Source organism: Pantherophis guttatus, chromosome 8, assembly GCF_059756535.1.
Source record: "Pantherophis guttatus breed Tessera chromosome 8, ASM5975653v1, whole genome shotgun sequence".
In the NCBI taxonomy this organism is placed as follows: domain Eukaryota; kingdom Metazoa; phylum Chordata; class Lepidosauria; order Squamata; family Colubridae; genus Pantherophis; species Pantherophis guttatus.
Genome location: NC_142070.1, coordinates 41,854,268 through 41,871,981, shown reverse-complemented (window position 1 = coordinate 41,871,981; position 17,714 = coordinate 41,854,268). Strand labels below are relative to the sequence as shown.

Genomic DNA, 17,714 nt, shown 5'->3' with positions numbered 1-17,714 from the left:
TGTACACTGGGAAAGCCAAACTTCTCCATGTGATGTTTTATTTTTCAATGTAAGATTCCTAAACCTCACTAAAAGGAGTACTAAGGAATCTTTTTCCCCTAAATGGGTAAAAGGGGAAGCAAACATACTTGGTTCTCAAGAACAGACCAAGAAGTAAGAAAGGGAATGAACCAGCTGTGCAAAAAATGAGACCTGTGAAGACATGAAAAAGTGCTGTGAACACTTGAGTGCAATGTAGTAGTCTATATATTTCTATTTATCTGGCCAACCAAACCAACGATGTCATCATTTTTCCCCATCCTTTTTCTTCCAGTCTTTTTCATGATTTTGTGTGTTTTAGAATATAACCTTGATGATAGGAAATGTTATTAAATTTTATTTATTTAAAGAATTTGTTAGACTGCCCCACCTAGAGTTTGTGACTCTGGACATAGCACATCAATAAAAGTGCAAACTAATAAAATACAGTCAGTGCATAGTTGAGGCTAGGTATAATAAATCTGGGAGCTTGTTGAATTGACAGTTGAGATAAACATACTTTAAATGAGTAAAATAAATAATGACCACGTGGTCTGCTTTTAACAAGGCAGCCTATCTGCATTTTTTAATTTTTACTAATTATTCAGACAACTGGATTAGTCTTCACTAAATTGATGCCAATTTATTTAGAGAAACTTTGAGTAGGAGATGGGAAAAATGTAAATACCTGCATAGAGAAACTTTAAGGAACTAATACATTAACTAGTAGTAGGAAGTAGGTTATAAGTAAAAGAGCAAAACTTTTCCAAGTTGCCTTCCAAGTGACTATCTTATAATACCACCTGGTGTTGAGGAGAGAAATAGCAGTACAATATTTTCCACTTTTGTAGTAGCTGATCACATAAGTTTGAGATGTTAAATACTCCTTTTCAGACGAGCTCTTTAGTGGCTAGCTTAAATTTCTTCAGGTAACTAACATTTACTGGAAATGTTCAGTCAAAGAATGGTATAATTCCTTCTGATAATTGATTCATGGAAATAGATGAATGTCTGCAATTAGCAGCGTCTAATCGATGTTGCTGCTTAGTGAAAGAAGAAAGGATTCCTGCCCATCCTTTATCTTCAGTAAAGGAGGTTGTACAAAAGTTAATACTCTACTGAGTTTAATTTATATAACAAATGGAATAGACCATTCTTCCTGAAAAAGATGTCTTTCAAATCTGTTCAGATATGTCTCTCATAACCCCCCAGCCAGCATAGCTCTTGACCACATAGGATGAATATGGTTGTAATCCACCCCCATTTGAAAATCTTTGACAGCCTTTGTAAAGTACATTTGTACTTCACTGAGAAAAAACACAAGTGGAGGGGGGGGAAGAACAGGTGCGGGAAATCCAGAGGCAGAACTCTAGCATTCTTCTTCATTGTTGGCTATAATGATTGAGATGAAAAAGAGTTATTTTTAGAATCATTGGGGGAGCATCAGACCAAGTAGTCTGGTCTACTAAATAGCCATGAAATCAATAATATTCTTGTCCATGTAGCAAGATATATATTAAAGATAAACCTATATTCTGAGATTCTGCAGAATTCATGGTAGGAAGTCTTAGATGACAAAAGGAATTTAGACATCACTGTCTTTAATGTAAATTTAGCTGATTTTGCCTGCTACATTGAATATCCTTAAGATGTTATTATCCTAATGCAAACGAAGAAAAAAATGTGCCTTTTAGCTGTGCTGAAATGCAAAGGCCTTGCCTAGTTCTCCTTTGCTGTAACTTCCTTCTTAGATGTCCTAATGTAGTATTATTTGGCAGGAGAAAATAAAGTTTGAGTATTGTTTTTAAATGGTTGAATTAGTATAGATTCTCAGTCATCCAGGTCATGGTTGAGGCAAAGGTGCTTTTTTCAGGAGGCAACTGGACTTCCTTGTTTTTTCTTTGAAGACGTTTCCTTTCTCATCCAAAAAGCTTCTTCAGTTCTGACAGGATAGTGGGGAATGGAAGGATTTATATTTCTTGCAGACAGCTGGTAATTTGCATCATTTTTTTTTTTAATTGATTTATATGCCGCCCTTCTCCGGACACTCAGGGCGGCTTACAATGTGCTAAGCAATAGCCTTCATCCTTTTGTATATTTATACAAAGTCAGCTTATTGCCCCCACAACTGGGTCCTCAATTTACCTACCTTAAAAAGGAAGCACTTGGAGGTTTATCTGTGTCCTCAGGGTTACCTGAGTAGTGTAGAAAGTACTGTTGCTTTATCTAAGCAGCAGCATTATTACTGACATCTTTCTTTATGCTGGCAGGAGTAGGAATTCCCAGGGGAAGGCTTACTACCACAAAGGCCTTATCAGGATCTTCAACTAGTTCTGGCCTCAGTTCAAAGGTGCCCATTAGAGGACCAGGACTTCAGAGAACCTCTAGCATCTCTTCAGTCAGCAGCACTCAGAGTGACCAAAGCACTTACAGCAATAATTGTAAGTCCATTTTGGAGATGATTTAACGAATAACTGAATAAAATCCATTGTGGTTCATTATTAACTGCTTTTTTTCCTCAGCAAAAGGTGGTCACTGGTAATTCCAAACGTTCAAACTCCTATGTTGCAACAGCATCCAATAGCTTTAGACCAGGGATGTCAAACTCAAGGCCCGGGGCCAGATCTGGCCTGCGGTGTGCTTAGATCTGACCCACAGGACTGCCCTGGAAACAGCGAAGGACCAGCCTGCGCTGCCTCTGCCAGTGAAAACAGAGCTTGGGAGGGCTGCCCACGTCTCTCCCAAGCTCCGTTTTCACTGGCAGAGGGTTGCATGAGGCCATTACAGACAAAAACGGAGCTCGGGAGCCCATTTTCACTGGCAGAGCACTTGGGCCACCACAGGTGCCTCCAACATGAGTGACGTTGAGTTGGTCATGCCCACCCTGGCCATTCCCAGTCTGGCCCCCTGAGGTCAAACACAACCCAGATGCGGCCATCAATGAAATTGATTTTGACAGCCCTGCTTTAGACAGTGTTTTGGCCCAAATAATGTAGATCAAATTTATCCTTCTCATTTTGTAGACTTCCTAAAGACTTCGCAAGCATTGATGAATGCTTAGAAATGCCTGGCTGATACACAGAAGGAATTAATGTTGCACAACTTTCTAATGAAAGTTATTATTGGTTTTTTTATTACTGCTTTGAAATGAGTAAATAAAGCAATGTACAGATTTGCCAATGGCAAGAGCGATATGTCATATTAAAGAAAATCAAACCTGCCATATAAGGAAGAGCGATCTTGGGCTAAAATGTATGAGCTAGGAAGGCAAGCAGTACTATAGCATCAGTAATGATGTCTTTTTGCTTCCCTTGCAGTTTTGAACCGCTATCCCTCCTCCCCCTCCCTTGTGCAATGCTTTTTAAAAGAACAGCTCTGCTATTTAAGTTTTGCAGCATGCTTTTCTCCTAACCACAGATTGGCCCTGAATTGACAGCCATATTGGCTGCCTTGCCTGCCCACTGATTGGTCTGTTTACTTCAGTGCCTGAATCACCTAAGGAGGTTGTAAACAGTCCGTGCAATTCTATCCTTGCTGCTAACAAAGGAAAGGGTTTTGCTTTTTAACAAAGAAATGTCATGGTTTCTAGTTCCAGTTTAAAGATCCAACAACGGATGACATTTTCTTAAATCTGATTTGCTAGTTGGATTAAGCTGCTCTTGTTTCCTGCCTTGAAGCTTACTATTCTCTCTACCTCCCACCCACCCCCGCCCACCCTCGATTGTAATTCACTAAGAGCAAGCGTGGGGAATACGCGAGGGTGAACATGGCTGCAGTCTTTCAGACGCTGAGCTTGCTTTGATCATTTTAAATGACTGTACCAGGAGGACATCGCAGTTGCACAGAAACCGACTTCTCTCCTCATATTTTCATCAATTCTACCCTCACACCACCGGCAGACTCAGGAAGCCACTACGATGTTACCTTACTGACCTTGCTAGTAGTGGGATCGTACAGCTTTTGTATCATTCCTTTGTTAGCCACATTTTCTGGCAGAAGAAGTAGGTGACCGTCCTTTTATATCTATATCCCTTTACTTCCATCTGTGGATAGAAAAAAGAGGCAGCATGTTTTGCTTTTGTAAATGAAGTGAATGTATCAAATGAAATGCTTTTCCATTCTGTCTGTCTTGAAAGAAATCATGATGGAGAAGAGAGGGAGGAATGTGTTTAATGTCTCATGAAATAATGCATGCTTGATGCATATTCTGCACTCTTAAGAAAATCTGAAAAATACATTAGCCAAATTCATTTCCAGCTGTTGACTTTTGTGTTCCTGATGATCTTATATACCTGATTTTTATAAGTATATGCTTCCCCCCCCCAAACCTCTGCTCTCACCCTCCCCCTTGTCAGCATGTGCATGGCTTTGCTCAATACACTTCGGAGTTAAATAAATTGTCTGCAAAAACCACCACAGAATTCCTTCCTGTCAAGGTTTAAGCATCTTCAGTAAGACAGTTATAAATTAAAACCTAATGTATAATTTTGCATGATTGCAGATGTGCTCTTTTTTAAAAAAAAAAAGGCAATCCCAGAGCAGCAGTTCTTCATTTAATATAGGCTCTGTGCTTTGTGTAATTTGTTTATAAAATGTGTGGGTCCTGTAATGTTTGTGAGCATGCTTTTATACTAGACTGTTATCTTTTTCTCCATAACCCCCAACATCAATCAATTGTTTTGGTTTATAACTACAGCATTTAAACTGAGGCTGTTTAACAGCTGCCATTGTCTTCTGAATGGTTCCTCAGAAGTGTAAGTCTAAAGAAAATCATAGTGGAACTGTCTGGAGCAAAGGGATGAAAAGAAAAAGAAAAAGAAAAGACCCCTCTGCCTTTTGCATATTTCAGAATGTTGAGTATTCAAAGTGTACTTTCCCCTTTCACAGGAATAGCCATGTAACATGAATTCTGAACATGGCAGTTGTGACTGAAATGATAAAATAATAATAAAAAACTTTAAATTATCTGCAATTATTTAAACTATTAAATAATAGCTTACAATATTTTTGTGATCTTGGGAGTTATAGTTCATGCAGCTAAGTGAACTTTTCAACAAACTATTCATTGTCCATTAAGCTTCTAAATAAATAAGTTTTTCCTTGTAATATTAGCAATAGAGGAAGCATTAGTCCTTCAGATTGTGACGGTATTTGTCAGAAACACTTGGCCAATTTCAGGAAAAGATGACACTTTTCATTCTAGCTAATAAGACAGGTATTGAATAGAAAAAATGAATATATTTACTTCATTACCTGAACATCGAGAAGAAAATAGCATCTTTCAGACAAATAAAAAAGATAGCAATCTGTGTTATTAATTGGATAGTATATTTCACATCATAATCCAAAATATTGTTCTTTTTGTTGTTGTTGAATCAGTCTTAACCCTGGCATGGATATGACAAGTCCATGCAGTTGACTTCTGTAACTAAGCTAATACTTAGACTAGAACAGGAGTCTCCAACCTTGGCAACTTTAAGACTTGTGGACTTCAACTCCTGGCTGAGGAATTCTGGGAGTTGAAGTCCACAATTCTTAAAGTTGCCAAGGTTGGAGACCCCTGGGTTAGAACATAACCATTAACCATTAGACCATGTTGACTCTGATATTAATGTGTGTGTGTGTGCATGCGTACCTTCGAATCAGTTTTTCTATATATATTTTTTGCTTTGACTCCTGACTGCCTGAACTAATCCCTACATTTTTCTTGGTAAGGTTTTTCAGAAGTGGTTTGTCATTGCCTCTTTCCTAGAGTGACTGGCTCAAGATCAGTAAGCTGGCTTTGTGCCTAAGGTGGACTAGAATTTACAGTCTTCTAGTTTCTAGTCTGAGGCCTTAACCACTACACCAAACTGTCACTATTGCTCTCAGTAACAAGCAACCACAACAGTATTGCTTTATTTGAAAGAGAATTTTTTTTCCTCACTGATTTAAGCAATACTGGATTTGATTTTTATCTTGCCTTGTTGCCCAATGCCCAATTAATCAGTTAATAGCAATTTTATCTGCTTTTATAAGATTCTAACTAATTCAAACAAAAAAATAAGCCCTGCCTTAACTTTTTCCCATAAAAGTAGAAGGATGGGAGAAAAAGCTCATCTGTCAAGGAATGTATTCTCTAATTTCTTCTGTGTGTCCCACCAATGGACATGAGTAAGTGAGAATATCTGTAAGAAGAGTCTCCTGCTGACTACAGTGGTTCACCAGTTAAGTGATTCAAAGATTCATATTGAGTTAGCCAAGCCCCAAACTCTTCTAGGTAAAAACCAAAACTGGAAAATAATTGGTACATGGCGCAGATTTAGAGCAAATATAACCCAGTTATAACATTCTTCTGCTTGGTACACCATCCTGCTTAATTTCAGCATGTTCACCCTCTTTCCTATTGCTGACCATCAGGATGATGAAGGGAATCAAGTGCTTCCATGGAGTTAGATAGCAGGGAACAGCAAAACTGTGCAATACCATATTGAGGGCACTTCAGATTGTGCTTTTAATGCTAGGGCTTTCTTCCTTGTGGGTTTAGTTTAATGTGGATTTCCAATGTGTCAATTTACTTTTTAAAAAGTATATACCTATTCAAAAGCCAATTGAGGATAAAACTTCATTTAATGCATAAAAAAAACGTATGATGTAAAGTCTGTTACTCTTTAAGGTCACTAAGCCTTTTTTTTAGTCGTTCTTATATACTGTATCATATCTTGTAGGGTACCTGCAGAAGTACTGTAGCTGTGTAATTGCTACAGAATATTTTTAATATTCTCAAAATGTGGTTATTAATCAACTTGCAGTTTATGGTTTTTTTGTTTGTTTTTTTTGCCCAATAGCTACAAGTGCTACTATTATCAAGAACGGAGAATGGACTCCCAAATCTGCATGTCAGAATGGTACTGCCGGATCCATCTCTCTAAAGCCAGTGCCCAGGCCACGACTCTTTTCACTGAAAAGTACACCGAAAGGTATTTGATCTCAGCACGGATATATGAGGCAGTGATTGGCTGATAGTAATTGCCGTTAGTGAGAAACATACTGGGAAGATGGCAAAAGATTGTTGATTCCTGTTGTTTTCATATCCACAAACCTGATTTAAAAAAGAGTTTCTATTAAAAAGCTGATATTGATTGAAAACCAACACTAAATAAATTGCAATAAAGTTTGCAATCACAGTGCTTATCTTTTTTTAAGTTGGAAGTAACACTTTAGAGCTATTAAATTGCTTTAGTAGACAGAAAGGCCTTATAATCCTTAAACCAAAAAGTGGATTTTAATGATTTTTCTTGTCCAGGCATTGGTTATCTTGATAACCTGAAAACAGTTTGAGATTAACTAATAAAACTCCCTGAAGATAACTTCCTATTTCAGGGGTCTCCAACATTGGCAACTTTAAGCTGGCTGGGGAATTCTGGGAGTTGAAGTCCGCCAGGCTTAAAGTTGCCAAGGTTGGAGACCCCTGTCTTATTTGGGAGGGTTTTTTTAAAAAAAAAATTATGTGAAATGCTTTGCCTTTTCTTTATCTCCTTGGTTAATCATCTGTTACAGATACTGTCACCATGGTCGCTAAGTAACTTGACTGCTTTATGTAGATTGAAAACTTGAAGAACAGACTCACTTAAATATAAATATGTTTAGCTACAAATTTATCAGTATAAAAAAGGAAACTTGGGCCTGTTTGGATGACAATTGGCTGTTATTTTGTCTACGTAGATTGAGCAGGAGAATAGAACTACAGAATCCACAATTTCTCCAGGTCTTGATGCAGAAATCAATGGTAAAAGGAAAGATCAGAAACTGCATCCAGTGTTTCTATTTAAAAAAGGAGCATTGGCTTGCTTTCTGTTAGAAGGCTGAAGTATCCTAAGAAGGATCTGCTGCTAATTTGGATCTTCACCCAACTTTCATTCTGCAGTCATAGGATTTGAAGAATACAGCTTGGATAACCATTTGGAAGATAACAGATTGGGGAAGTTTGTTCTCAGTGGATCCAGTGCATGATAGAATCATTCAGTGGGAATTATCCTATGTTCATCTTTCATCATTGATTTTGAAAGAGCAATTTTAGATATGTGGGATGAAAGAAGAGCAGAAACTGCAGAGAAGCTTCTGGGTTTTCCTTAGAAAGAATTGAAAAAGCCTTCATCAGTCTGGTGCCTTCCAGATGTGTTGGGTATAGAACCAATCACTCCCAGCTAGCATACCACTTTGAAAGCTGAATATGTAGCATGCTCTGCTAACTTTAAAAGGGAGCTGATGTTTGTCCATAGTTTTGAGATATACGTACTGTATTCTAACGTAATTGTTTTATGGTTTCTTTTTCTAAGGAGCAAAAGGTAAATTAGCCTTAGTGAACCAATGTGTTCCCAAGTCTGCTGGACCTATTTTTCCAGGGAAAAAAACAAATGATCTAAGAGGGAGTCAACGATTAGGTAAAATGATCATTTCATTCTTGTGTTGTATTGATATAATTAAGATTATCTGGAATGCCCTACCTGATTCAGTTGTTTCAGCTACAATTTTTCACAGTTTCAGTCACAAATTGACTTCTGTGGATCTTATTTCATACTTAAGTGGTCAGCAGAGGGGCCGTGCATAAATGCACCAACATGCCTATCGTCCCTGTCATTGTATTTTTATTCTCTTATTCTTGTTCTCGTTTTTGTTTGACAAATTCCAATAAACAAATAAAATAAATAAATAAAATAAAGATGAAAATCTATGTATTTTATTCCTCCTTTTCTGTCACTATTAATTGGTATGGCATTTGCTCAGTTTACAAGATCTAAGTTGGGCGAATGTGATTAAACTTGATTTTGAATATTTTATTGAATACAGAAAGATTTCTATCATTTTTTTTCGTGGTCTGGGCAAAATTCTCATTTACTGAATATATCAGTTGCAAAATCCATTAAGATGTTAGACTAGCATTGGAGAACCTGGAATGAAGTCCACCTTCAGCCATAGACACTTACTGAATAATTTAGAGTCAGTCCAATCTATTTCACAGACAGGTGGTTAGAGAAAAATGGAAGGTGAGAGAACTACATTTTATTTATTTTTAAGTATTAATTTATCAAATTTCTACACTGCCCAATTTACTAAGAGATTCTGGGCAGTTTACAAACAATATATATTCTACTATGTCCTTTCCTGAAGGAAAGACAAGTAGTAAATCTAGCAATTATACCAACTTGGGAACTCTGATCTCAGCTATAATTGCATATTCATTGCTGAAAGATCATGTGAAGATATTTAATTGAGAAGGTTCCACACATTCCTTGCCTCAAATGAAAGTAGGGAATAAATTAAATCTTACTGGCAGACTTCTTTTCCTAAGGGTTTTCCAGGAATCAATAATTAATGATAGGCTGTTACAATTAGATTAAATCTCCTATCTGGGGAATTCCTAATCCTTCCAGAAAAGTGTTCTCTATTCAGGCTACCCTTAGGAAAGACATATCTTTGGATCTTTTTGCCCAAAAATATAAATTGCAAAACACAGTAAACTTTGGATCTTGAAAATAAGAAGATGACAATGCAATCTTGCATGTAGGAAAGATTTTTATGGAAAATTTAATTTTAAACAAATAAAACCAAATCTCCAGATCACAGGATTTCAAACTTTTTCCGATGAGAGCCAGAGAGATTTCCATATCTCCCCCAAAGGTCTAATTAAGAGATAAAACTTGAATTATAAAAAATTGTCAGCCTTTTTCACCTTACTGTGTCTCTTGATAGAATTATAATTTCTCACAGAACACAGAATTGACAGAACCAACTTTGAAAAATCCGGATCAGAAAAAATATATTTTTTGTCCTCCCCAAAATTTCTTTCCACTTTTATTAAAACTATGAGACTGATTGGGAGAACAAAAGATTAATTGCATGTATGTACGACTTTAGTGATGGGTCATGAGCCACAACAGTCAATACATTCAGAAAGACGTGAAATGGAGTAGCAGGCTTTCAGTGGAAAAGCACCCAAATCCCTTCTGATTATCTTTTCACAAATATTCCAGAAGCGGTATCTGTCTTTTATTAAAAGCAGAACTTTTAATGTTGACTAAAACCACCTCCTTTTGATCTCTTACTGTTAATATTCAGGAGCTGGTACTGAGACAAATATATTGATTTCAAGATTAATAGCCAAACATATTTAAATGTTTTTGCAGGTAAAGTCTAATATGATCCATGGAAACCTCTTGTAATGTGGTCATTTTGTTGGTGAGTTACATGCCAAATTAGAATTTTATCTTTTCCAGGACCTTCAGCACAAAATGGATCCAGGCATTTATTGTCAGCATTCAGCTCTGGTGAGTAGTTTAATCTTTTCCTCCTCATTCACTCCTAAATGTTTTATGCCATCACAAAATATTCCAGCCCTGAAATGTATATATAGGTGTTTTGGAAATGTTACGTTTCTATAAGTACATAATGTAAGATGGTGAATGCTTTCTGGGTATAACAATTTCATGCTTAAATGCACATGTCTCACATTTAGAGTTTGTGTACATATGCTGATGAAGCTGCATATCCCTTTCCATTTCTTGATCAAATGTTTATGGATTACTTGGCCCACTTCGATCGGTCATAGATAAATTTGAATGTTTTTGTCTATATCAAGGGTGTCAAACTGGCGGCCTGTAGGCCAGATGTGTCACGCACAGGCCATGCCCAACCCAGCTCCGCGAATGGGAGAAATATCATGAAACATCACATGACAACAATGTGACGCCACAAGTTTGACACCTGTGGTCTATATAGATGTAATTCTGTAAACTAGAATTTAGCTGTAAATAAAATAAAAACTGGTGGTGGGATCCACTTTGAGGACAAAATAACTATCCAGTATCCTTCTTGTTCCCATCGATCTCATCAGCTTCATATATGATTAGTTCATGCTTACATTTAAAGCTACCATCATCATCACATTTAATTTTGTCCTGATATAATAAATATATTGTTGATTCTGTGGTTTTCTAATAAAGCAGTGTAATTAACAATTAAATAATAATCTAATGAGAATTAAACTCTTCCTTGGAAAGAAAACCCATTTGCTGTTTTAATATATTTTTCTCTCCCAGCTAAACTTATAAACAAGATAAGTAAAAAACACAATTCACTAGTATTTGAAGGGTGCATTTGTATGCAGAGGTTAAACCCATTATTTTATTTTTAAAACAAAATTAATAAAGCAGTGATAATAACAGTAATAACAGTAACAATGGCTATTTGCCCTCTGAGAAGTGCTTTAAGCTTGGCAAAAGTTCCGCATAACATTAATGCTCTTTATTAAAGCTCCCACATTTTTTTGAAGTTTCTGTGCAAGCCTAAAATAATGATATAGCTGTTTGAATGATTCTGTTCATTAATTCAAATCATTACTGCTTGCATTGAAGCACTTCTTCCAAATAATTTTATTATTTGGATATCCATTATAACAACTATTTGGTAAAGTAACTTTGGTATCGTATATACATGACAAAATTTCAGCGCCGAAAATTCATCCTCATAATTTGATTATATTGAGAAATATAACTTCAATTTCAGTTTCTTGAAGATTAGATCCAGTGAAATCAATGTTTTCAATTGGGAGAGGAATAAATAATGAGGCTAAAACTATGTCAAGCCAGTTTTGTCTAGTGGTTAAGGCACTAGGCTAGCAAATGGGAGACCATGAGTTCAAGTCTCACTTTAGCCATGAAAGCCAGCAGAGTAGCCTTGGGCCACCGGTTACTCAGCCCAACTCACCTCACAGAGTTGCTGTTGTGAGGAAAAGGAGGAGGAAGGTGTGTTGGATGTTTGCTGCCTTGAATTTTTTGTAAAAATAATAAAAATGGGATATATTTAAATTAATTAAATTAAATTAAATTAATTATAGAATTTTTTTTTATCTTTCTGAATTTCCCAGATATTCTTTTCTGCAGATTATCTGTGTTTCTTAGTTGCTTCAGTTCACCATAGCCCATTTCAGTGCCTCCCCTTGACAGTTTTAGAAGGATGATAGAGGAACACTCCAGCTCCCCCAAAAGTATGCCCAGGTCGAGCACAGATGTCAAATTGACTGGATACGTTGTCTTATGTTTTATTCTAATCAGACAAAATTAAGTCAGGGTTTATTTAAAAACTGACCAGATATCATTGATGTACATTATATAAACCCTTTACTGGTAGACAAGACCAGATTCCTTGAAAGGAATACTAATATATTTCTTTTTATGGAGAAACTGCTTCTTCTTAAGAAATTGAGGCTAAATGTGTCCTTATTAGGACAAGAATGAATGATGCGATTGAAGTCTTAATCGTGAATGTATTTGATTATGTTTATCCAGTCAATCGATCTTTTATTAAGGTCATGGACTAGAATTAAAAATTAAAACATTAAAATAAAGTAAATAAAACAAGAACTAATATTATATAACAGCTATTGGTAAGATGATCAGTGGGTAGCCAAAGTTTGCCTAATTTTACAGACAGCATAGCAGAATTTAGCTATAGGAGATTGTATCAAACTAATCCAACAATAACAGCTGAACATAAAAGATATCAGAATTTTCCGGCTAATTTACCCTGTGGGGAGTTATGAGTCCATGAATCCTTAGAGAGGGTACAATATAACAGGACATGGCCACTTGTCTACAGGGGCACATTTTCAACTCATAATGGGGCTTTTTGGGATTGGCCCTCCAGAACTGCTATGGGAAGACTGTTACATCAGACTAGAATTAGTGTCCTCCACAATTTAGAGACAGTTACGTAAGTATTTCACTGGTTTACGGAGGGTGGGGGCTGAGTGCTAAAGAAAATATTATTAGATATCCTGTTGTTTATTATCTGCATTTCTAGTTGTTTTCTGGAGGTAGAACATAACTCTTATTTGATTTGATGTTTTAAAGATATTTTAAATATTAATAGTAAAGCCAGCCATGGCCCAAATTTGCAACTATTGTATAATGCTTCATGCAAAAAACACAAGAAGGCAAACTACTCAAAACATAGAAGTGTGGGAAAGTGGCAGATATTAATTATGTTAATGTTTTATTGGCTATCTCAATTACTCAAATAAGGTACAAGCTTTCAAGTTCTCAGAATATTTCATTAGCCACGATTACAAACAAAATAAATGGAAATACGGAAAGGGGACAAAATCTATGTTAAAACCACAGAGTCTTCATTTTGTCACATACTTAACACAGAAAAGGAAAGGGGAGTGTTGTGATGGTTTCAGTTTGCGTTAATATCCTTGCTTACAGAAAAGGCTGCTTACTCTGAAATGTGTGTCTTGTGAGTTAAAATCAATCCGATGAATCTAGAATTTGTCCAGGCATTAAAAGAAAATAGTTGTGGACCTGGATGGTCCTAAATTGTTTTCCTTTTCTTTTAAATTGGGGACAAAAGAGACAATACTAGACACAAAGAGAATCTGTTCCTCCCACCTCCAACTAAGCTGTAAAGAAAAGTAGCAATAATTTCAATAAGTAATGGCAAACCAGAAAGAAAATAAAACTATTTGATCTAAAGTGGTATGAAGGAGAGAAATAATTCTAGTATTATGAAAATGGCATCCCATCTACCTTACTACCTAAAACATTTTCTTCTTGAACTTGGTGTGCTGAACACAGACATGGCAATTCATCAGCTTAGATTTCTTGCTGTGGTTGATTTCAATATTCATTATTATTATTATTATTATTATTATTTATTCAATTTATATACCGCCCTTCTCCTGGTGGACTCAGGGCGGTGCACAGCCAAAACTAAAATACATAACAATACAAAATTTAAAATTAATTAAAAAAATTATATACTTTGGCCCGAATTAAAACAGTGCGAATTAAAACCCATTAACAAATTAAAACTAAACAATTAATACCCATTAAAAACTAAAAAAGGGGGGCGGGGTTCACGCCAGCCCTGCTTGCTGGAAAAGAAGAGTTTTCAGGGCTCGGCGAAAGACCCGAAGATCCGATATCCTTCTTATCTCCGGGGGCAAATCGTTCCAGAGGGCGGGGGCTGCCACAGAGAAGGCCTTCCCCCTGGGGGTCGCCAGCCAACATTGCCTGGCCGACGGCACCCTGAGGAGTCCCTCTCTGTGGGAGCGTACTGGACGGTGGGAGGCTATCGGCGGCAGAAGGCGGTCCCGCAAGTACCCAGGTCCTATGCCATGGAGCGCTTTAAAGGTGGTAACCAACACCTTGAAGTGCACCCGGAAGACCACTGGAAGCCAATGCAGCTCACGCAGGAGAGGTGTCACATGGGAGCGACCCCTCGCTCCCATAATCCCCCGCGTGGCCGCATTCTGCACCAGTTGGAGCTTCCGGGTACTCCTCAAGGGGAGCCCCATGTAGAGAGCATTACAGTAGTCCAGGCGGGAAGTGACGAGTGCCTGAGTGACTGTGCGTAAGGAATCCCGATCCAGAAAGGGACGCAACTGGCGAATCAGGCGGACCTGATAAAAAGCCCCCCTGGCCACGGCCGTCATATGCTCTTCTAAAGACAGCTGTGCATCCAGGAGGACGCCCAAGTTGCGAGCCCTATCCGTGGGGGCCAATAACTCGCCCCCAATAGCCAGCGATGGTACCAGCTGGCTATATCGGGACGCCGGAAGCCACAGCCACTCGGTCTTGGAAGGGTTGAGTCGGAGTCTGTTACTCCCCATCCAGATCCGCACGGCCTCCAGGCACTGGTACATCACTTCAAGGGCATCGTTGGGATGGCCCGGGGTGGAGATGTACAGCTGAGTATCATCAGCGTATTGATGGAACTCCACCCCAAAGCCACGGATGATCTCACCCAGCGGCTTCACATAAATGTTGAACAGAAGGGGCGAGAGGACCGACCCCTGAGGCACCCCACAAACAAGGCGCCTCGGGGTCGACCTCTGCCCCACTGCCAACACCGACTGCGACCGGTCAGAGAGATAGGAGGAGAACCACTGCAAAACAGTGCCCCCCACTCCCAACCCCTCCAACCGGCGCAGCAGGATACCATGGTCGATGGTATCAAAAGCCGCTGAGAGATCTAACAGGACCAGGACAGAGGAACAACCCCTATCCCGAGCCCTCCAGAGATCATCCACCAACGCGACCAATGCCGTTTCCGTGCTGTGCCCAGGCCTGAAGCCGGACTGGAGCGGATCCAGATAGACAGCTTCATCCAGGTACCCAGGAAGCTGTTGCGCCACCACACTCTCAACAACCTTCGCCAAGAAGGGAAGGTTGGAGACCGGACGATAGTTAGCCAAAACAGCCGGATCCAGAGCAGGCTTCTTGAGGAGGGGCCACACCACCGCCTCTTTCAAGGCGGACGGCAAGACACCCTCGCTCAAGGAAGCGTTGATAATACCCTGGAGCCAGCCTCGCATAACCTCCCGGGAGGCCAGCACCAACCAGGAGGGACACGGGTCCAATAAACAGCCACCCCAGTATCCTGTCCATGTCCTCGGGAGCAACAGGGTCGAACTCCTCCCAGATGGCAGTCTCAAGACCGACACCCATCATCCCGTCTGTACCTACCCAGTCAGAGACCAAGCCTTCCCGAATCTGAGTGATTTTATCGTGCAGATACTGAACAAAATCCTCGGCACGACCCTGCAAGGGATCCTCCCGCGCTCCCAGATGAAGGAGGGAACGGGTCACCCTAAACAGGGCGGCCGGGCGATTATCTGCCGATGCGATAAGAGCGGAAAAATAGTTACATTTTGCCGCTTTTATCGCCACTAGGTAAGTCTTAATATGAGATCTTACCAGTGTTCGGTCGGATTCGGAGCGGCTAGATCTCCAACTGCTCTCTAGGCGTCTTTTCTGGCGCTTCATCCCCCTCAGCTCCTCGGAGAACCAAGGAGCCAGGTAGACTCGGCGACAGGTCAGAGGCCGCACAGGCACGACTCGGTCCAAAGCATCAGCGGCCGCCCTATCCCAGGCGGCCACCAGATCCTCAGCCGAGCCATGAGTCAGAGTCTCAGGAAATGGCCCAAGCTCCGTCTGGAACCTATCAGGATCCATCAGGCGCCTGGGGCGGAACCATCTGGTCTGTTCCGCCTCCCTGCGGCGGGGTGTGGCGGTTAGAAAGTCAAGCCTAAGAAGGGAATGATCCGACCATGACAAGGGCTTAATCACTATCTCCCCTATCTCGAGATCATTCTTCCACTGCCCAGAGACAAAAATCAGATCCAGAGTGTGTCCTCCTATGTGCGTGGGTCCACAAATTAATTGGGTCAGGTCCATGGCTGTCATGGAAGCCATGAACTCCCGAGCCGCCTCAGACGCTTCACCGACAGACGGCAGATTAAAGTCCCCCATGACCATAAGCCTGGGGGTCTCCACCGCCACCTCGGCAATCACGTTGAGGAGCTCGGGCAGGGCCACCGACACGTGGCAGGGAGCCAGGTACGTAATCAGCAAGCCCATCTGCCTCCATTGTCCCCACTTCACAAAGAGGGACTCACATCCGGCTATCTGAGGTACAGTGGCCTCCCTTGGGGCGAGACCTTCCTTTACTAGAACCGCCACCCCCCCACCCCTCCCCTGGGACCTCGGCTGATGGAATGCATAGAAACCTGGAGGGCACATCTCAACGAGGGGGACCCCCCCTCCTGGCCCAACCAGGTCTCCGTAATCCCTACCAGGTCCGCACCCCCCTCCTGAACCAGATCACAAATGAGGGGGGCTTTATTTACCACAGACCTGGCATTGCACAACATCAACCGAAGGCCCAGGGCCTGAGGCTCTGAACAACCCGGGATGCGAGACGAGCATTGAGGGCCGGAGCACGCAAACGCTCGCAGATAGCGAGTGCGTCCTCCCCTAACACGATATGGCCCCCTGCTCCCGCCATATCTGCCTCTCCCACCCACGATGTCGATGGCAACGCCCTCCCCAATATTGGAACTAGTTCCCTCCGCTCCCCCCAACCCCTGTGGGTTACCCCCCGAACCCACCCTAATCACCCACCCGGGTCCCCTTAAAATTTTCGCTAAAAATTTTGTTAAAAAACTTCTCAATCTATGTCCCTTAAAACCCTTAAAACCCTTAAAATCCTTGTGCTACCTCTCGGGGTTCCAAGACCCGTCCTTAAGGTAAGTTTTTTCAAGGCCCACTGGCCACACCCAAGAATGGGGGGAATTTCTCAAGGCGACCAAGTCCGCGGTTGTATAAGTTCGTATAGTCATACTCAAACATAGAGATGGGCATGTCCATGGTGGCAGGGGCTATCAAGATCTCAGGCCGGTAGTTCAAGATCTACAATCCAAAAATCCATCCTAGCAATAGGCAATAAAGTCTGCATTTCCAAAACGCCCTCTCACGGCAATAGGAAAAAAGACGATGGTAATCCTCACTGCCCTCTCACCGCAGCGAGGTTCCTAGGCCAGATGGACAATCATCCGGGTGGGATCCACAGGTCGTTGATGCTCTCCCACTGCAACACAACTTGATCACACAATAGGTCCACAGCCGCCCTCTCACGGCGGCGGGCAACCACACCCAGAGAACCGACCATTTTAGGGCTGGAAAGAAGGGGGGGAGCAGGGCTCTAGATGCCATCACCCATCCAAGTGGTTGCAGCAGAAGCAGTCCGGGGGTCAAGGCAGTAGGATGGAGCGTCCAGGCAAGGCCTTCAACCGCCTGCGCCCCCATGCTCGGCCCCACTCGCTTGGGCGGTACAGACATGCCTCCAAGACACCCTCCCTCCACAGGGGAGCC

General features: G+C 40.8%; 1 protein-coding gene across 3 annotated transcripts in view; it reads left to right on the top strand.

Annotated features, from left to right (window-relative positions):
* Positions 1-17,714, top strand: part of MTUS1 (microtubule associated scaffold protein 1) — a 110,631-nt gene that overhangs the window by 40,518 nt on the left and 52,399 nt on the right. Inside the window, exons 4-7 of one of the 3 annotated variants that reach the window (XM_060686793.2) lie at positions 2,289-2,459; positions 6,846-6,977; positions 8,337-8,441; positions 10,275-10,325. In XM_060686793.2, coding sequence (XP_060542776.2) covers positions 2,289-2,459; positions 6,846-6,977; positions 8,337-8,441; positions 10,275-10,325 — 459 coding nt within the window. Of the gene's footprint in view, positions 1-2,288; positions 2,460-3,727; positions 4,020-6,845; positions 6,978-8,336; positions 8,442-10,274; positions 10,326-17,714 lie in introns of those variants that run through there. The other 2 variants (XM_034442948.3, XM_060686794.2) reach the window with 2 other exon arrangements.